Source organism: Panicum virgatum, chromosome 8K (genome assembly GCF_016808335.1).
Source record: "Panicum virgatum strain AP13 chromosome 8K, P.virgatum_v5, whole genome shotgun sequence".
In the NCBI taxonomy this organism is placed as follows: Eukaryota; Viridiplantae; Streptophyta; class Magnoliopsida; order Poales; family Poaceae; genus Panicum; species Panicum virgatum.
The window spans coordinates 84,993-102,855 of NC_053143.1; the positions used below are offsets into that span (position 1 = coordinate 84,993).

Sequence of the window (17,863 nt, forward strand, 5' to 3'; positions counted from 1 at the left end):
CATTTCCTGCCTGCATTGTGACTCTGTGTAGTGCCCACCAGAGGGGAATTCAGTAAAGCTGCCGCGCGCATACGTTTAGTGTATGCGTACCAGCTTACATTTGTTAGGTTATGGCAGCAGTGCAAGCCCATGGTCCCACACGGTTTGCTTATTAGCTTGTTCTGTGGCAATGGGCTCTGTCTCCTTCGTGTGCGTGTGTGTCTTTGCAAGTCTTCTCTACATAATTACTACATACTTGTATATATAAATAAAACACAAGAGGGAAAGGGAAGCTCAACTCAACTAGTACATGCTCAACCCAACAAGAATACCCGGCCCGGTGAGCTAGAAACACACACACACACACACACACACACACACACACACACACACACACACACACACACAGAGAGAGAGAGAGAGAGAGAGAGAGAGAGAGAGAGAGAGAGAGAGAGAGAGAGAGAGAGAGAGAGAGAGAGAGAGAGAGAGAGAGAGATGTATCACTGGGGACTTGTTGATTCAGGCCACCTGCATGAAGTGAACAATGATGGCATCCTCTCCTCTCGACCAGACACCTTGCTTGCCAACGGAGGAGCCTTCCTGCCTTCGCCAGCGTCGGCCGCCGCCTACATGCTCCCTCCCCATGCCGGCCAGCAGGCCTGCTTGTCACCGGCGTCGTCCGGCATGGCCGCCGCAACGTCGCCGTTCCGCCGCGCCACGAGCACGGGAGACCTCCTCGTCAGGGACATGGAGGAGGATCAACGGGTGGTGGCGGCGCCGGCGCTGGCGCCGGGGAGGTACAGCGCGGAGGAGCGGCGGGAGCGCATCGACAAGTACCGGAGCAAGCGCAACCAGCGAAACTTCCAAAAGATCACGGTCTGCTTTGCATTTGCAATTTACAGTCGTCATCTCTGACGGACATTTATATATATACATATATGAATACGCATGCAAATTGCATTGCAGTATGCTTGCAGGAAGACTCTTGCCGACAGCCGGCCGAGGGTGAAGGGCCGCTTCGCTCGCAACGCCGGCGATTGCACGGAGGCAGATGGAGATGACCATCATCACGTCCAGCAGCAAGCTGCCGCCGCCGCCACACTGCCGCCGCCTCGCTCAGAGTCCGAGTCATCAGAGTGGTGGCCGGCAGCGCAGCAGGAGGACGATGCCGCCGGCATCGACCTAGACGACGACATGCTGGCCGCCTACCTTGGCGTCTCCTCCATCAGCCTCTACTCCCCCTCCGCCGGCGCCGCCTCTACTCCTACTACTACGCTGCCTCATCACCAGCATCACTACAGCTAGCTGCCGTCCATTGCAAGCTAGCTGTATGATCGATTACCACCTCTCTCTGAGTTCCTGATGGATCCATGTGCATGCCTATCCATATTGCTCTGTCGGGTGCACACAGATATAGACAGCGACCAACATTTGTCATGCAATTTTAATTTGGTGAAACAAGTAGATCAAAGAAAAAAGAGAGACAAGTTCCCACTCCAACCCGTCTACACGGAAGGAGTATGTACCACTCTTTGCCAGACAAATGCAACATTTACATCTCAAAAGAGCAAAAGTGTACACATGAAAAAAAAAGAGTTTTCTAAAAAAAAGAGAGCAACAGTAATGGCAAGGACATCCATTTACAAAGTACTATCCCGCTATTTGTTGACATGCGAAAATTTGACTGCAGCGAACTCTCTAATCTAGCTTGATGCATGGCTAAGGAAACCTCATCTTAGCTTATTTTCAATGAATGAAATACTCCCTCCATTTAAGTTTGTACGAAGTTGTCAAATATAACTAACTTTGACCTCATCTTGTCTGATATCCTTGCCAGTTTCGCTCTCCTCTCCAAGCACTCTCTCCCTCCCTTCCATTCCTCTCACCTGCCAAACAATATCCCCTAAAAAAACCTACCAAACAATAAAGGACAAGTCTCGATGATGCGCAGTAGTAGATTTAATTGAGTAAATTCCCTCATTGTCATAGAAATTTTAATAACTCCCTTTTATGCCATAAATTTTAAGAAGTTTCTTAAGTGCCATTAAAATTTTGATTTATCCTCTCGATGCCATTCTATCCACACTTCCATCCATTGCCCCTGGTCCCACCAGTCAATGTCGAACCTCTCTCTCTCTCTTCCCAACTCAATTTCCCCGTGCCCACATAGAGAGGCGAGCAGTGTCGCCGGCACTGAGCGGTTGTGTCGGCTTCTGCACAGGGAGGTTGGGGCACGGGGATGGCCCGGCCTCGGCCAGCGACACGAGAGCATGGTCCAGTGGCCAGGACATGGCATGAGCAGAAGCAGGCACCGGCTGACTTGTTTCTCCGCGCGGCGGCACGAGCAGCAGCAGCCATGGGCTCGGCGCCAACCCTCACCTGGTCTCCCCCCCGAAACCACCTCTTTCCGGCTCACCTTCTGCACCTCCCCTGCCCCCTTTGTGCTGCAGTGGCTGGCCCCGATGCAGACTGCTTTCGGGCATCCTAGCGTGCCATCCATTGGACCCTGCTTTCCTCGCGTCGCCCGCCGACTCCCGACCTGTCCCCGCGCTACTAGCAAACCGAGGCCACACAAGCTAGTGGCGGCGCCAGCGAGGCGGGGGCGGGTAGGCTGGCTGGGATGGCCTGGAAGTGTGCGTGCGGCCTGGCGGTGGCGAAGGCGTCGGTGGCAATGGTGCTGAATGGGTGGTCATGGCGGTTGGCCGCAACAGGAGGCGAAGGGAGAAGATTTTGAGTGGGCATGAGCCGCCCGCGGCTGGTGCCGACATTGATGGAGGTTGTCCTATGTACCTCCTTGCCGAGTAGGGTCTCTTCAGGAGACAACCCTGCATAACTACTCGGCGGACACGTACTCGGCTAGACGATGGAAGGGTCCTTCGCTGATCAGGATGCAGACTGAATCAATATACCTAGATCTTGTGTATCTTAACCGAATTGCTTCCTTATAAACAACTAGAGCAGGTCTTAACCTAACTTGTAACCCACAACTTCTCGAGCTATATAAGGTGGTCTTGGGATACCCATCAGAGGCATCACAATTCGCTCATAGCCTTTTCTAGAAACCCTAATACAAATCCCTGAGCACAGGATGTAGGGTGTTACGCTATCGGCGGTCCGAACATGTTAAACCCTTGTGTCTTTGTGTTACCATCAAGCGCTTGGTTCTGAGATTCCTCACCTAAAATCTACCACGGGGTATACCTCTGGTGAACTTGCCGGATTAGCAATCCGACAAGCATGGAACTCCAACTTGGCAGGGCGGGCGGGGGAGGACGGGGCGCGAACACCGCCGCGGCGGCCTCCTCTGACCATTGCAGACATGTGGGGTCAGAGGGCAAATTCATCTTTTCACATTTCAGTTAACAACATATGCATATTGTAACGTCCCGCCTCCCCGAGGCCGGTCATCTTTTCACATTTCAGTTAACAACATATGCATATTGTAACGTCCTGCCTCCCCGAGGCCGGACCCGCTTATATCTGGCTGCTTTCTAGGACATAGACTGTCCTCACAGACCAACACCAGTCTTTTCTGCACACTTTGTCCTCACTCATGCGCACCCGGGATGAACTTCCCGGTCGGTCACCCATCCCCAAATTTCTCCGTGCCAAGAACACTTAACCTCGGAGTTCTTTGGAGACCGGCTTCCGAAAAACAAGTTGCAACTTGGTGGTATGAGTATCCTATTAATCCTATTAAGCCCTGGACCGGGGTATCACATGCTCACCCCCTTAAGAGACCGACGTCCTCGTCGGTCAATCCCAAACCAGGAACGTCCTCTCTTGGTCACGTTGTAAGGATCGATGGACCAAGAGGGGGGTGAATTGGGCCTTTTTCAAATTTCTAAAACAAAGTATAGCAACCTTAACCTATGCAAAACTAGTAAGGTTCAATTCACCAACCGGCTAGCTAAGCAAAAAACACAAGCTTACAAAGATACAACTAGATATTAAACTAAGGTAGAGCTAAGCTATGATCTCTAAGGTCAAGCACATGAATGATTGCATGAAAGTAAGTGCTTGAAAGTAAGGAGTGGGCAAGAGACAACCGGATTTTTTCCCGTGGTGTCGATGTGTTGGCACACACCCCTAATCCACGTTGTGACACTCACTAAGAGTCATGTCACCTCCCAAGTCACCGAGACGAGGGCGCTCACTAAGAGTCTCCGTTCACCATCCCGGCGTGGTGGAGCTCAAGCCACGTACAAACTTCTTCGGGCTCCCACAATCATTGGCAAGCTCCGAAAGAAACACCTTCAATCACCAAGATCGCCTAGGTGCTGCCAATCACCAAGAGTAACAAACTAGGGCCTTCACTTGAGCAAGAACCGATCACCAAGAACGGATGCACACAAGCTTCTCTCTACTCAAGTCTTTAGTCTTGCTTCTTGATTGATTGAATGAACAAATATGTGGAAGATGAAGCTCAAGGTGGCTCTCAACAATGTATGAGTGTATGAATGTGTCCTGGTGTTAAGAGAGTACAAAATGACCCATTGGAGGGGTATATATAGGCAGCTCACACGAATAGAGCCGTTGGAGAAAAGCTGCCAGAAAACTGCGTGGCGCCGGTTAATCCGACGATCCTCCAATAGCCGATGAATGTAAACTGCCCCTTCTGAAAACTAGCCGTTACAATTTGGGCAGATTAATCGATGTATCATCGGTTTAACCGGTGAGTGTAGTTGTCCACTGATCAACTGAAAAACCAAGTCTCTGGACAACTGCACCGACGTTAACTCAAAACCATCGTCGGTTTAACCGATGAGTACAACTTCAGAAATCCCTGGAAAAACCATCTCACTGGTCAATTGCACCGACGTCTCAATTCAAACAGCGTCGGTTTAACCGGTGTATAGAACCTTGAAACACCCTAGAAAAACCAACTCTGGACTAATGCACCGACGTTAAATTCAAACACGTCGGTTTAACCGGCGTACTGACTTGTCCAGACTCTGCTGACTTCGTTTAACCGACGTATAGAAAAATGAAAGCGTCGGTTAAACCGGTGTTAAAGACTTTTTCTAATTTTGCCTTTTCTGATTTGAGTCTTGAATGAAATCCAAATATTCTTGAGATATAAGTTGAAAACCACTTATTTGAACTTCTAGGAACCTGAGTGACCATAGTGTGCATCCATTTTTGATTGACCATGTCCATGCTCAAGTTATTTGGCCTTAACCCCTCTCAATAGTGCGATCACTATAAAACTATAAAACCTATACTAACCTAAGTGTCCTTCTCATCCTTATGACACTTAGGACTAGAAAGATCCTTAGTCTTGACATATAATTGAGTTGAATACCGAGATCGCCTTTTTAAATAATGAAATTGAGGGGCCTCTTTTGACATATGACCAAATGAGCGATAATGATCTATTAAGCTGCACAAACTCATTAGTCACAATAATGGTTGTCATTAATCACCGAAACATATCTTGAGGGCCCAGATGCTTACACACGTCCCGTACGTCCAGTGCCAGCAGCCCATGTGCCACGTCTGTGCATCCAGTGCCAACGGTCCCTGTGCCACGTCCGTGCGTCCAGTGCCAACGGCGCATCCCAGATGCCCGCGCACTGACCCGCCACGCGCCCGTGCACATGCCGGTGGCATCTGCGCCCTCATGCGCCCGTGCTCATGCCTCTGCACTTACGCCCGTACGTGCCCGTGAAACCGCGAGAGTCGGCTCTGATACCATTCTGTAACGTCTCGCCTCCCCGAGGCCGGGCCCGCTTATATCTAGCTGATTTCTAGGACATAGACTGTTCTCACAGACCAACACCAGTCTTTTCTGTACACTTTGTCCTCACTCATGCGCACCCGGGAAGAACTTCCCGGTCGGTCACCCATCCCCAAATTTCTCCGGGCCAAGCACGCTTAACCTCGGAGTTCTTTGGAGACCGGCTTCCGGAAAAGAAGTTGCAACTTGTTGGTATGAGTATCCTATTAATCCTATTAAGCCCTGGACCGGGGTGTCACACATATGGATGGAAAAGGCAACAGAATGGCATTGAGGGGAATATAAGTCAGAATTTCAATGGTACTGAAGGAACTTCTAAATTTTTATGGCATAGAAGGAGGCCATTAAAATTTCTATGGCACTAAGAGAATTTACTCTTTAATTAAGGATGAAGTAGGCAACACTTGTCTATTGACATCGAAAACTAGAATAGAAGACCAAATATTTCATAGACAAAACTGGAACCGCTGGCCCATTCACCCACGGATCTCGCATTCGATTTGCTTGCTCAATTTATCCCGGGCGGTGGAATTACAATGTTGGGGTAGTTTTGCTGAAAATCGATTGGATTTTATCTTAAATCAAAACACTTTAGTGTAAGATTGCAAACAACAAAACCCTTCAAAGAGTGCATATATATAAACCTATATATAGACCTAGAAGCTGCAGAAGAGCCCAACAGGTCCACATCTCGGACTAATTAAATGTGCAATTGTACATATGAAATTGGCATAAATGCGCTATATTAAGAGAAAAAATTTTATAATGAACTTTGAAGATTAAGATATTTTGTACCATATTCGACAACTGAGGAGTCGTTTGAAAAAAAAAGAAATTCCCATTACCTTGGAATAGTGCAAGTGGTAGGTCGTTGCATGCATTCCAAATTATCACTTGTCACTAATTAATCGTATTTTGTATTTTACTTCCCTGATGTTTTTGAAATGTCCAACTTGCATGTGTCGATTCAGGTTCATGTGCTACTATTGATGAGGACATGATAGATGGGGATGAACCAAATTAGCATATTTCTTTTGTACCACTTCATGTCCAGCCTCAGGGCGGCTAATAACCTCATCCTGCTGATTTACTACACACACACAGAGAGAGAGAGAGAGAGAGAGAGAGAGAGAGAGAGAGAGAGAGAGGACTTTTTTTTAGAGAAAAGGAGGTTCCCGCTTTATTTCTAGGAAACAAAGCACAAGGTTCAAGTCTTCTTTGTTCGTCAGCATCATAGAGTTTCACAACTCTTTTAAGCACCTGCCTAGAGGCTAAGACTCTGTAAAGCCAATAGAAACAGAAGCATTAGCTGAGAATCGATGGTCGGCAGGCCCTCATCTTCGGATGGTTCTTCCAACTCCTCTTGTAGATTGGCATTGTTCCAGACCACCAGCAAGTCAACGCTGCCAAATCTGATCGTGCCACCACCTAGGAGCTTAAGGGTGCCACGGTCGCTTGCCGTTCCTAGGTTAATCATAGAGGTTGATGCAGTCTTGTCGTGAGCTCACCACATGGTCCAGCTCCTGCAAGTTTGCATCCTTGCACAAAACTCGCCAGTTCTTCAACATTCTAATTAGCTTTTGAACATTAGATTTTTCTCGCTATGGTGTGCTTCTCCACTTTTCCCATGAAAAAATAAACTCATTATGCATTTTTCCAGTGCACCACATCAATGCAGCACACCATGTATTGAGGATAGCATTTTTTTTTGTTACTAATCCACCATATAGCAACTGATTCAAAGTCATTACCTAGGTTTTTATCAAAATTTTAGATAAATGGTGGCACATAGTTTTTTTAGATATGGGATTAAATCGGCCTCTGTATTCATCTTGTGGATAATATATAGTCAAATGTTACAACAGTTCTTAGACTCTAAACCTCAAGTCAGGGATTTCATACAAACAAAAAATTAAAGAAAGCTATAAAAGAAAGAAAGAAGGCTAGAAAATTAAGTTTCATTCTTCTTCTTTGTTTCTGCTTCAACCTTGCAATATCTTCAGGTAGCACCAATCCATCACATCTCTCATCTTCTTAGAAACTTGACGCTCGGACCATCTCTGTTGCTTGCCAAATCTTTTCACGTAAATCTCTGCCTAGCGTATGAGTGTGAGGGGATATCGACATCGTCTCCAGGAAGAGAGTGGTACCACGAGGCATTGCCAATGTCAACGCTAGCGTAATGCTGGATAAGAATTCCCTCAAATGGTTTCCCGCAGCACTTGACAACAACGCACACTACTTGTACATATCACATTAGCAAAGCCTCCAACGAGGAAAGCGGCGCAAAGAAGCGTCACCACTGCTGGCTAACTTGAGGTGGACATGGGATTTCTCCCTGCGTCCCGGTGTGCCCTGAAGCCAACTCCGCACACCTGCGCCCACCAGTAGCGCCGGCCGGCGGTCCACCTCCAAGGGTCAAACCTTCACCAGTGATAGCTATTGCTATCTCCATCCCGCAGTCGCGCTGGTTCCTCGGATGAGGCTGGATCCGCCCTCACCAGCCCTAGATTCGCTGCCACCTAGCGGTTGCTTGGCTACCCGCTGGGATGAAGTGGTGCCACGGGAAGAACGTATGATGAGGGAGATCAAACTGCGCCAGCATAGCCAACACCGCCCACCGCCCGAACAAGCCACAACCATTGTTCCCCCTCACTATACCATCACAGCGACACCAGGATGTGGATATTTGAGCCGGGGCCACGCCGGCTCAACGCTGGCCACTAGATCCAGCTTCTCCACCACCAGGTCCCAGCCGCTCCGAAGGTGAACACCCCTCCCCGTGGAAGCCGCCGCCATCATCAACAGATTTGAAGGAAACTCCCTGATGCGTGAGGAATCCGTTGAGGAAGGTCCTGTGGCCGCCTTCCTCACGGCTGCCAGCCGCTCGGGCCATAGCAAGGAAGGTAGCAACGTTTCTCATGGGGGATGCGCGACGGAGCGGACGGTCACGAAAAGTCATTGCTACCCAGATGCGCGTAAGCTCGCGTTTTTTCTTTTTTATATTTAAAAAAAAATCAAAATTTCAAAAATATGTGGCTGTTTCAGGAAATTGCGAAAATGGGCCCCTGTCGCCCATGGGGTGGGCGACAGGCCCCCTGTGGCCCCCTGTCGCCCAGGCAACGGGCGACAAGGACCTTTCTATAATTTTTTATTTTTCAATTTTTTTTCTTCGAACAGGTCCCTGGCGGGGGACGTGGTGCAGGGGGGGGGCAGTCGCCCCCCCAACGGGCGACAGGGGGGGCCTGTCGCCCCCCACCGGGCAACAGGGCAGGGCTGCCCTATTTAAACCCCCTCCCCTCTCACCCCTCATTCTATTCTCTAAAATTCCAGAAAAAATAGAAAAAAGAAGAGAGGGGTGAGAAGAAGGAAAGCGGCGAAGCCCTGCCGAAGTGCGCATCTGTGATCTGCAGGTATTAACGTTCGACCTTTCATTGTGATTTTCTTATGAATCAGAGTAGAAGTAATATTTATATATTGAAATATTGGATCGTAATCTTAGAATAATAGTAGCTATTGTTATTTCAGCATTTCGCCATTGCTGATCCCAGATAACATCCTCTGGCGTTAGCATATCCAGCTCCGACACGAACTCAGGATATGCGCGCCTAACCTGGGCATGTGCCCAAGATCTCTGCACATCGAAACATATGAAATTAATAATGAGCTTCATGTATCGAGTAACTAACCAAGACATAAGTAGAGTTTCCGCGAATGTACCTGACGCCAGTTCCAGAGGGTACCCATCGTAGGCCAACCCTCCTCGTCATCGCCATACAAGATGTCGTGGTATGGCTCCTGGCTCACGATAGGGCGACCAACCGCTATCCTCTCGTACGACCAAAGCTGAAGCAGGAGTGGGCACCCCGAGAAAATAGCCTCACCATTGGTCTTGCTGCACCCGTCGCAGAGTCCACGGTAGGTGGCTGCCAATACTGCCGAACCCCAGCTGTAGGGCGGTAAGTCATCCTCTGCATCCGCAATCTCTCGTGCGTACAGAAGTAGGATCCTGTCGACGGAGTTGCCATGGGTGTTGTTGAACATGATATAACCAAACAACCATAGCAAGTACGCCTCCAGCGATCTGGTCACACTATACTCGTCCGCATCCGCATCCAACTGGGTAGGCTGCATACACAAATATGATGTACGATTGAAACTCACAATGAAACATATGAATTTTAAAAACATAGTGTAAAGATGAATCGAAATACGTACTGTAAACTGTAGCAACCAGATCTACGAAGGACCTGCGGCTCGCGGGTGCGGGTTGATCGGTCCTGCTGCTGCCACGCGCTGTACCGGAGCAAAGCGCTCCTCCAGGTCATCCTTCCACAAAGCCGGCACCACACGCGGACCTACGGCATCACCGACGATAGGAAGACCCAGTAGGTAGGCCACGTCCTGCAGCGTCGGAGTCATCTCCCCACATGGGAGGTGGAACGTGTGAGTCTCCGTCCTCCATCTATCCACTAGCGCCGTCAGGAGGGATCGGTCGAGCTTCACAATCCCACCCTCCACAAGACGGCCCAGAGTCAGTAGACCGCACTCACATAACCTGAAACAATGGAACAAACGAAGAAAAGTGAGTACAAATATTACAAATATTATAAAATAAACAATGGAACTAACATATAAAATTTAAATACATACCTTTAGACCCAATCTTGGTGTATAGAGATGACCTCTCCTAGTGGACGCGGTCGTAGCACTCCAAGGGCTCGGCGCTGAACTGTTGCGGCGAAAGACCGGTGGCTCGCGTCGATAACAGGGTCTAGCAATGAGCCCATACCTACATTAAAACATTCAAATAGGGTTGTACGATTAGTACAAAGGTAAACATATGTATAGAAACACATTCAACAATATAACACCTTATATGTTTTGGATTGTGCCACCAAGCAACAGCACCGAGTCGACAGAATGAACTTACAATGACTTAAATCACGACACTGAGTGCCTTCCACGAGCAATTCTCGGCAATGGTGGTCTGAACGTAGGAGGTGCTCCATCTGTTGGATTTCCAGAAGGACCAGCGTCTGCATCACCGTGAATTGCATTCTGAGGACACCTTTTGTAGTTGTGACCCAATACTCCACATTGGCTGCAACACTTTTGTGCCTTGCTTGCCTCGGACTCGTCCATACCATTTATTATACGACGCGTCTGACGACGGCCTTTGCCTTTCTTAGCGGCTGGATCAGGAACATAAGTCTTAACCTCCCGGTCCGTAATAAAGGGTCCAACTATGCCAATCCCGTATATTTCATGTCCCCAGGTGGATGTAGCTACCTCCTTGCTGAAATAGGGTGACACAAATACTCCGGGCTGCAACCCAGATTCTGCACAAGCGGCAATGACGTGCGAACAGGGCAAATGCAATAACTTTGGCTTCATGCAGGTGCAGCGGGGTAGTGCCATCTGCTCTAATTAAACTCTCTTGCACCACCCTATCTCTACAGATGCCACGACTAGTTCTATCCTTGCATAGCACCTCAAATCTATGCTCCCTTATACCCGTCGATATGACGCAGTGCTGTCTGGCCTTTGCTATCTTGTCTTGCATATATTGTGTCACTCTTGTGCAAAACTGAATTTGGGGGTTGCTCATGTTTATGGTTGCAGCCATGTATCGCTCTCTGAAATACTTCATGCATCCATACATGATGAACTCAACAATTCCCACGAGAGGAAAGCCACGACAACATCGTATCACCATATTGAAACACTCTGTGTGGTTTGTTGTCTGGATACCGTACCGCATTCCATTTGTATCATAAAGGAATGACCATTTCTCCTTCGGTGCACCTCGAATCCAGTGCGAAAATGGCTTCTCCAAAGAAGCCCTTGCATCTGCTAACTGGCTACTGCTGGTTCCTGCTGCCCTTGCCTTCACTTGCTCCGCAGTTAGCTGATCAAGCATCTGCCACAAAGCATTAAATTTTCTCTGCTGGTTCTGAGTGCACAACCTTTTTAACAAGTCCTTTAGTTCCTTGTTCTTGAAGTGGTCAAAGAAGTTTGCACCCATATGCCTAATGCACCACCTGTTTTGCACATCTGGCCATAATGGAGGCGTTGTTCCATTTCCGACTTGTAATTTCTTAATTGCTTGTAGCAGACCTACGTGCCTATCACTTATAAGGCACACATCTGGACGGGCGGCAACAACATGAATCTTCACTCGTTCGAGGAACCAATACCAACTTTCTGTGTTCTCATTCTCAACAAATGCAAAGGTGACCGATACTATTTGGTGGTTGCAGTCTACCCCGATTGCGGTGAGTATCTGCCCTTTGTACCTTCCAGTCAGAAATGTCCCATCAATGCATAAAACCGGAAGACAATACTGAAAAGCTCTCACACATGCACTTAGGCAAAAGAAGCCTCGAAGCAGAAAGCTTTGTCCCCTCCTCATGGTTGGCATGAGGTAAGTGTCATAGAAACTTCCAGGGTTTCTAGCAACAACATAGGATAACATTTGAGGTAGGTTATCATATAATGCCTCGTATGTGCCGAACCGCATCTCGAACACCTTTTGTTTAGCCCGCCATGCCTTCAAATAACTAATGCTGTACTGGTAAGTTTGATCAATATGTCGAACAATCATTTTTGGTTCATAATTTAGGTAGTCCACAATCAACCCATATATTTGCTTTGCAACAAAGTCGCATGATATATTGCGATGTGATAGCTGAACTTCTGACAGCAAACAAGTGTGCTCTGTCACAATGGAACATTTCCAGTTCGACTTCCATCTACCCTTGAATGCATGTACTCGCCATGAACATCCAGCATTCACACACTTCACCTCATATTCTTTACTGCCAGACTTCACGACTCTAAATTCTCGCTTCAATGATATTGCCCACATTCTCACAGCATCTTTTACGGCTTCAATGTTTGGATATATTGCACCTTGCACCACCTCATTCCCTCTGTACTCCCACTCCTGATGTCAAAGGACTTCTACAATATGATTGCCAAAACCATGCTCCTTCCACTCTTTTGGCAATGAGTACTGCTCGTCATTAGATGAGCCCTCATGTTCTTCCATCTCCATTGCGGCATGGTCTTCTGCCTCCATCTCGTCCACGATGCTATGTATCCTCTCTCTCTCATCAGCAAGGCCCTGTGGTCCGATGTTTGGGTTCTCTATCTCTTCTGACTCATCTTGCTCAACATAGTTTGTCTTTCTTTGAATACTAGGAGTTGCTTGATCTGCACCACCTCTTTGAATACTCGGAGTTGCTTGATCTGCACCATCTCTTTGAATACTCGGTGTTGCTTGATCTGCACCATGTTGGATTTCATTTCGTATCTTCTCCCGAGTTTGAACAAGAATAGCCAGAGGCCACCCACACTCTAGAGCTGCTTGCATGTACTTCTGCCAGTCATCAGTGCTGTGTATCATCATCAATTCCCATAAATCACCTTCTACCTCCCAATTCACAAGAGCATGGACGGTCATCACATGTGTCTCCGGATCAACACGGAACCCACGCTGCAGCCACTTATATATAGAACCAAAACTCCTCTCTAGAGGTTTATCTATGGCGCTAGATGTGCACTTAAAGGCAGAAAGGTCTACTCCATTTGGTCCATACAAAATATTACAGTTACCAAAAAACACTTGAAACCGCATCTTGCTCGACATATCTGTACATCACCAAATACCTATCGAGTCATACTTTTACTTCACTACATTATTCAATCATCCGTACAAACTAAGTACGAATTTTAACTACAACATATAAGTATTCATAACTACATGATAACACTCAAATTCTATACTGCATATCCGAAATTCTAGTCTAAATCATAACTAATTTATAAACACGTCTCTAATAGTACTGCAATTGTAATAATAAACGCGTAATCTTAATTTCCTAAACTAATTTACTACTACGTAACTAAGATATCCTTAAACTCCTACTTAAATGGTTCTACTATAGCACTAATTAAATTTAATTACTCTACAATAGCAATGAAAAAATATATAAGTTAAATATAATTACCTACAGATCACAAGTGCGTAATCCGGCAGGGCTTCGCCGCTTCCCTTCTCCTCACCCCTCTCTTTTTTTTTCTAGATTTTTGGTGGAATTTTTGGGCTCAAATGAGGAGGGAATGGGGGTGGAGGCCTTATATAGAGCGGGGGACCCTGTCGCCCGTTGGGGGGGGGGGGGGGGGGCGACCGGCCCCCCCTGCCGCCGAGTCCCCGCGCTGCGCTGCCCAGGGACTTGTTTGTAATTTTTTTTTACCAAAAAGGCCTGTCGCCGCCTGCCTGGGCTACAGGGACCCATTTTCGCAATTTCCTGAAACGGCCACATATTTTTGAAATTTTGATTTTTTTTAATATAAAAATGAAGCTCCAAATAGGATAAAATGGCCTCAGCACAATGTCATCCTTGTTGCCGCGCGGGCTTTCGGAGGCCCACGCGCGGTTTGGGGAGGCGGGGGATAGGGATAGCCGCGCTAGGTTTGCAGCCACCCATGTCGCCCCCGGGAGGGCGACGTGGTGATGCTTGGCTCAGAATCTCTTAATAAGCCAAGTGTGGAGGAATGTCTATTTTGATGAGTGAGCCCCGGCGCCACATATAGTTGAGTTAGTTGTAGGCACACAACATTCAAAGAGAAGGTGCTGCTGCCCAGTCTCGCTCTCTTTATTTACGACCAGAGACAACTGAGATCTTCCAAGTTCTGCCTCTTGGCTAGATTTTTTTATATACTAATATGTGTTGGCGCAAATATCTGATGGATGGATGCGCGAATAATTCAGCCTCAGCTACACTCCCATGCATTGGCATTGTATGCTTTCCCATTTCCCGGCCCCAATATAATGCGCACTCGCTCTCTCCTCTCCAACTGTCGCCTGTCTGACCGGGTAACAGTTTGTCTCCCTAGCGAAGCAAAGCCTGGCGCAGTTCCAAACGAAGTCGTCGCTCCAGAACCCAAGAAAATTAAGTGGACGTCAGGGCAGACATGCACTGCTTCGTTCTGCTGCTGCTGCTTCTTCTTCGATGCATGCATACGCGACACTAGAATACATTAATGGAGAACGAAAGAGAGGACGGCGAGGGGTCAGAGGAATGTAATGGAAGAGATGGATCGAGCCCTAGGTGAAGCTTGCATTGTTGCCAGCAGGTCAGCTCAGCTAGCTGGTACTGGTCGATAGGCCAGCCAGCCGGCCTGGCCGGGAACCCAACTTCCATGCATGCTAGTATATGAATGAATGATCGAGTGACTGAATCTGCACGACGGGTCACTAGCATAGCTTGCTTGCTCTGATCCATCACACGTACTTGCTTGTACACATACAGTGCCCCTGCACGAGCAGCTACCCATATCAAACTAACGGCGATTGAAACCATTTTAATTTATTTCCATGTCACATTATTGAGACTATATATTTGTGAAATATCTTGCCCTGTCGGCCATGTGATGATCTTGTGCCCGACTGGTGGCACTACCGGAAGATGGTAGTTTGCCGTGTGTGCACAGGTTTGCCGTGTGCACAAAATTAGGCACATGGCAAAGGATCTTTTTGCCGTGTGCCGCCCGCGAAACACACGGCAAAAACAAAAACACACGACAAAGTATTTTTGCCGTGTGCCGGATCTATAACACACGGCAAACCAGCCAATCCTGGTACTTATCCTCTCCTGTCTCCTCACACCGACCGCGCGCCGCACACAACCCCCACACCACACGCCGTTCGCCACCCCTCCCTCCCCTCCGGCGCGCGCCCCTCCATCCATGCCGGCCGCGCGTCCCACCCTCCCTCCAGCGCGGCCAAAGCAGCGCTGCTCCCTCCCTCCAGCGCGGCCGATGTGGCGCTCCTCCCTCCCTCCGGCGCGGCACAGGCGGCGCCCCGCCCTCTCTCCACCCTCCCACTGTTGCCCCTCCCCTCCCCCCTCCGCTTGCCCCTCTTCTGCTTGTGAGGAGCGGCAGCGACTCGAGCGGGGGGCTAGGTGCGGTGGAGGGCGGCCATGGCATGGCGGTGACTTGAGCGTGAGTAGATCCGGCGGCACGGTGGCAATGGCACGTCCTCGGAGCACCAGATCTGGTGAGTCCCTCGAGCTCTCCCCCTCTATTCCTCTGTTGCTAGGCCATCGGCGGCGCGACGGCCTCCCGGGTCCTCCCCTCTAGATCCGGCGAGGGTAGAGGTCTAGAGGGGTGGCTCGGCTAGCGGTGGTGGTGGGCGAGCTAGGCTGGCGGTGCGAGGCGGCGGCGACGGCCGGTGGCGGTCGCGGCGGCGGTGCGGTGGTGGTGGGCAGGCTCGGCCGGCAGTGCTGGGCGAGCTAGGCCGGCGGTGCGGGGCGGCGGCGACGGCCGGTGGTGGTGGCGGCGGTGGCGTGGTGGTGGCAGCGGCGGATGTGGTGGTTATTTTATTTATTCCGAAATTGTTTGCCGAGTGCCACTTAATTAAACACAGTGCAAACCATTTGCCGTGTACCCGATAAAAGGCACACATCAAACCTTTTACCGTGTGCCCGATAAAAGGCACACGGCAAAGAAGCTTTTTGCCGACGTTTGTACGCCGTGAGCCCTTTGCCGTGTGTTACACACGGCAAAGGGTTTGCCGTGTGTTTATCGGGCTTTGCCGTGTGCAACAGGCACACGGCAAAACCCCTGTCTCCCGTAGTGTGGTCAACGTCCAACCCTTGTAACCATTGGTAATACTATGACCGTACGTCGGCTATTTAGATAGTTCCCAACTGCTAGTTGCCCATCCATCTCGTGCTTGCTGTTGGTCATCATCAGGTGAGGTTTAGCTAGTAGTATGCAAGTATACGTAGGACGGAGGCAAAAGAGCAACAAGAGAGAATATACAAGGAACGAAGTATATAGTTCCTCCCTCTCATCATCACCTTATGATGTGGTACCCAATCAGCAGTTTCATATATACTAGAAATGCTCGTGGCATTGCCGCGTATGGCCATGTTGCTTACAACCTTGGTGTTGCAGAAACTAATTTAGTACTCCGTATTGCTTAGCTGAGGCTGTGAATTCATCACTTGTGCAGAACAATATATTTGAACAAGCAGGAGATACATTTGGTAATATGCATCTGAGATGTTGTTCCTTGGACTACTCAGATTAATTAACGAAACATGAGTATTGGGCTAAGATATAGGTGTCTGAATTTAAATTCAGAACTGAAATAATACCCTCTTTGAGATGTCCTCATTGCTGGAATATCATTTTCATTTATATACCACCGACATGCAGAAGTTCCACTGAGGAACTTGTAATCTTCTCGATATATTTTCATGAGTGTGCCCACAAATATTGCTATAACATGATGATTCTGGCCAATATCAAAGACTGCCTCAACATCGAATAGAAGAGCTTGTCCTGAAAGTGATAAATCAATTGTGTTTCACCTGCAAGTAATTAAAAAAATAAGCATGGAAGCTGTATTATCTTTATATACTATATTGGTAGGATAAGCTAGTAATTCATGATAAAACAGGGAAAATTACACTTTGTAGCTTAAACAATGATGATGCAATATATGTTGTACCTTTTTTTTCACTCCTGGTCTTTGCTTGGGATCAGTTCATGTTGCTAGTTCCTGAAAATACATGGCAAGTTTTTGTCACAATAAGTAGTACACAAATTGAAACAATGAAAATCAACATAGCATCTCATATAGTAATCTGACTGGGGTCACCCATCGATAAGCATATTTGTGGGATCGAGTTCTTGAACCCCTGTTTTTGTATCGTTTGATAGCAAGCTAGTTCATACATTAAATTGAAGGATTGTGAATTAAAGTGATATGGTGAAGGAGGAAGCAAGGTCTGAACGCATTAGAAAAAAGGATATGCCATGCCTCCGGCTGGAGATCAATATTAAGAACTACTGCATATGCTGGTGTACTTTCTTAAAAATTTCTTAAGAGGGAAAGGCAAAGAATTTTGTGCATGGTGTTCCCTAAATGCAGTAATATCTAGAAATCAGGCGTTGCACAAAAATTGGCTCATTAATCTAAATCATGACCCATATCATAAATAAGGCCTCCATCTTGGAAGAGTTTGTTAGTACTGGTGGCATCACCAGTTTAGTTATCTGAAAATTTTTAGCATGCACCAGTTCAGTTATCTGAAATTTTTAGCATGCATGACCCTGTTTAGATGT

At 48.0% G+C, this 17,863-nt stretch overlaps 1 protein-coding gene and 1 long non-coding RNA gene across 3 annotated transcripts; one reads left to right on the forward strand and one right to left on the reverse strand.

The window, feature by feature from the left end:
* Nucleotides 1–93: 93 nt before the first annotated feature.
* Nucleotides 94–1,629, forward strand: LOC120643357 (zinc finger CCCH domain-containing protein 13-like). Of its 2 annotated transcripts, XM_039919713.1 has the most exons (3): nucleotides 94–350; nucleotides 465–855; nucleotides 946–1,629. In XM_039919713.1, exons 1-3 carry the CDS (start codon nucleotides 130–132, stop codon nucleotides 1,282–1,284), a joined length of 951 nt encoding a protein of 316 aa, XP_039775647.1. In that variant the 5' UTR covers nucleotides 94–129; the 3' UTR covers nucleotides 1,285–1,629. The 2 variants fall into 2 exon arrangements, with proteins under 2 accessions (XP_039775647.1, XP_039775646.1); XM_039919712.1 differs by having other exon boundaries at nucleotides 94–855.
* A 15,050-nt stretch (nucleotides 1,630–16,679) lies between these two features.
* Nucleotides 16,680–17,304, reverse strand: LOC120643358. Its single transcript, XR_005662989.1, has 2 exons — nucleotides 17,247–17,304; nucleotides 16,680–17,106 (listed from the first exon to the last, which is right to left on the reverse strand). It is a non-coding gene; the product is annotated as an uncharacterized LOC120643358 (long non-coding RNA).
* Nucleotides 17,305–17,863: the final 559 nt, after the last annotated feature.

Coding starts and splice junctions, on each gene's coding strand:
- LOC120643357 (XM_039919712.1), top strand. CDS start 130: ATGGTCCCACACGGTTTGCTTATTAGCTTGTTCTGTGGCAATGGGCTC. Junction 856..945: donor GAAACTTCCAAAAGATCACG/GTCTGCTTTGCA, acceptor ATTGCATTGCAG/TATGCTTGCAGGAAGACTCT.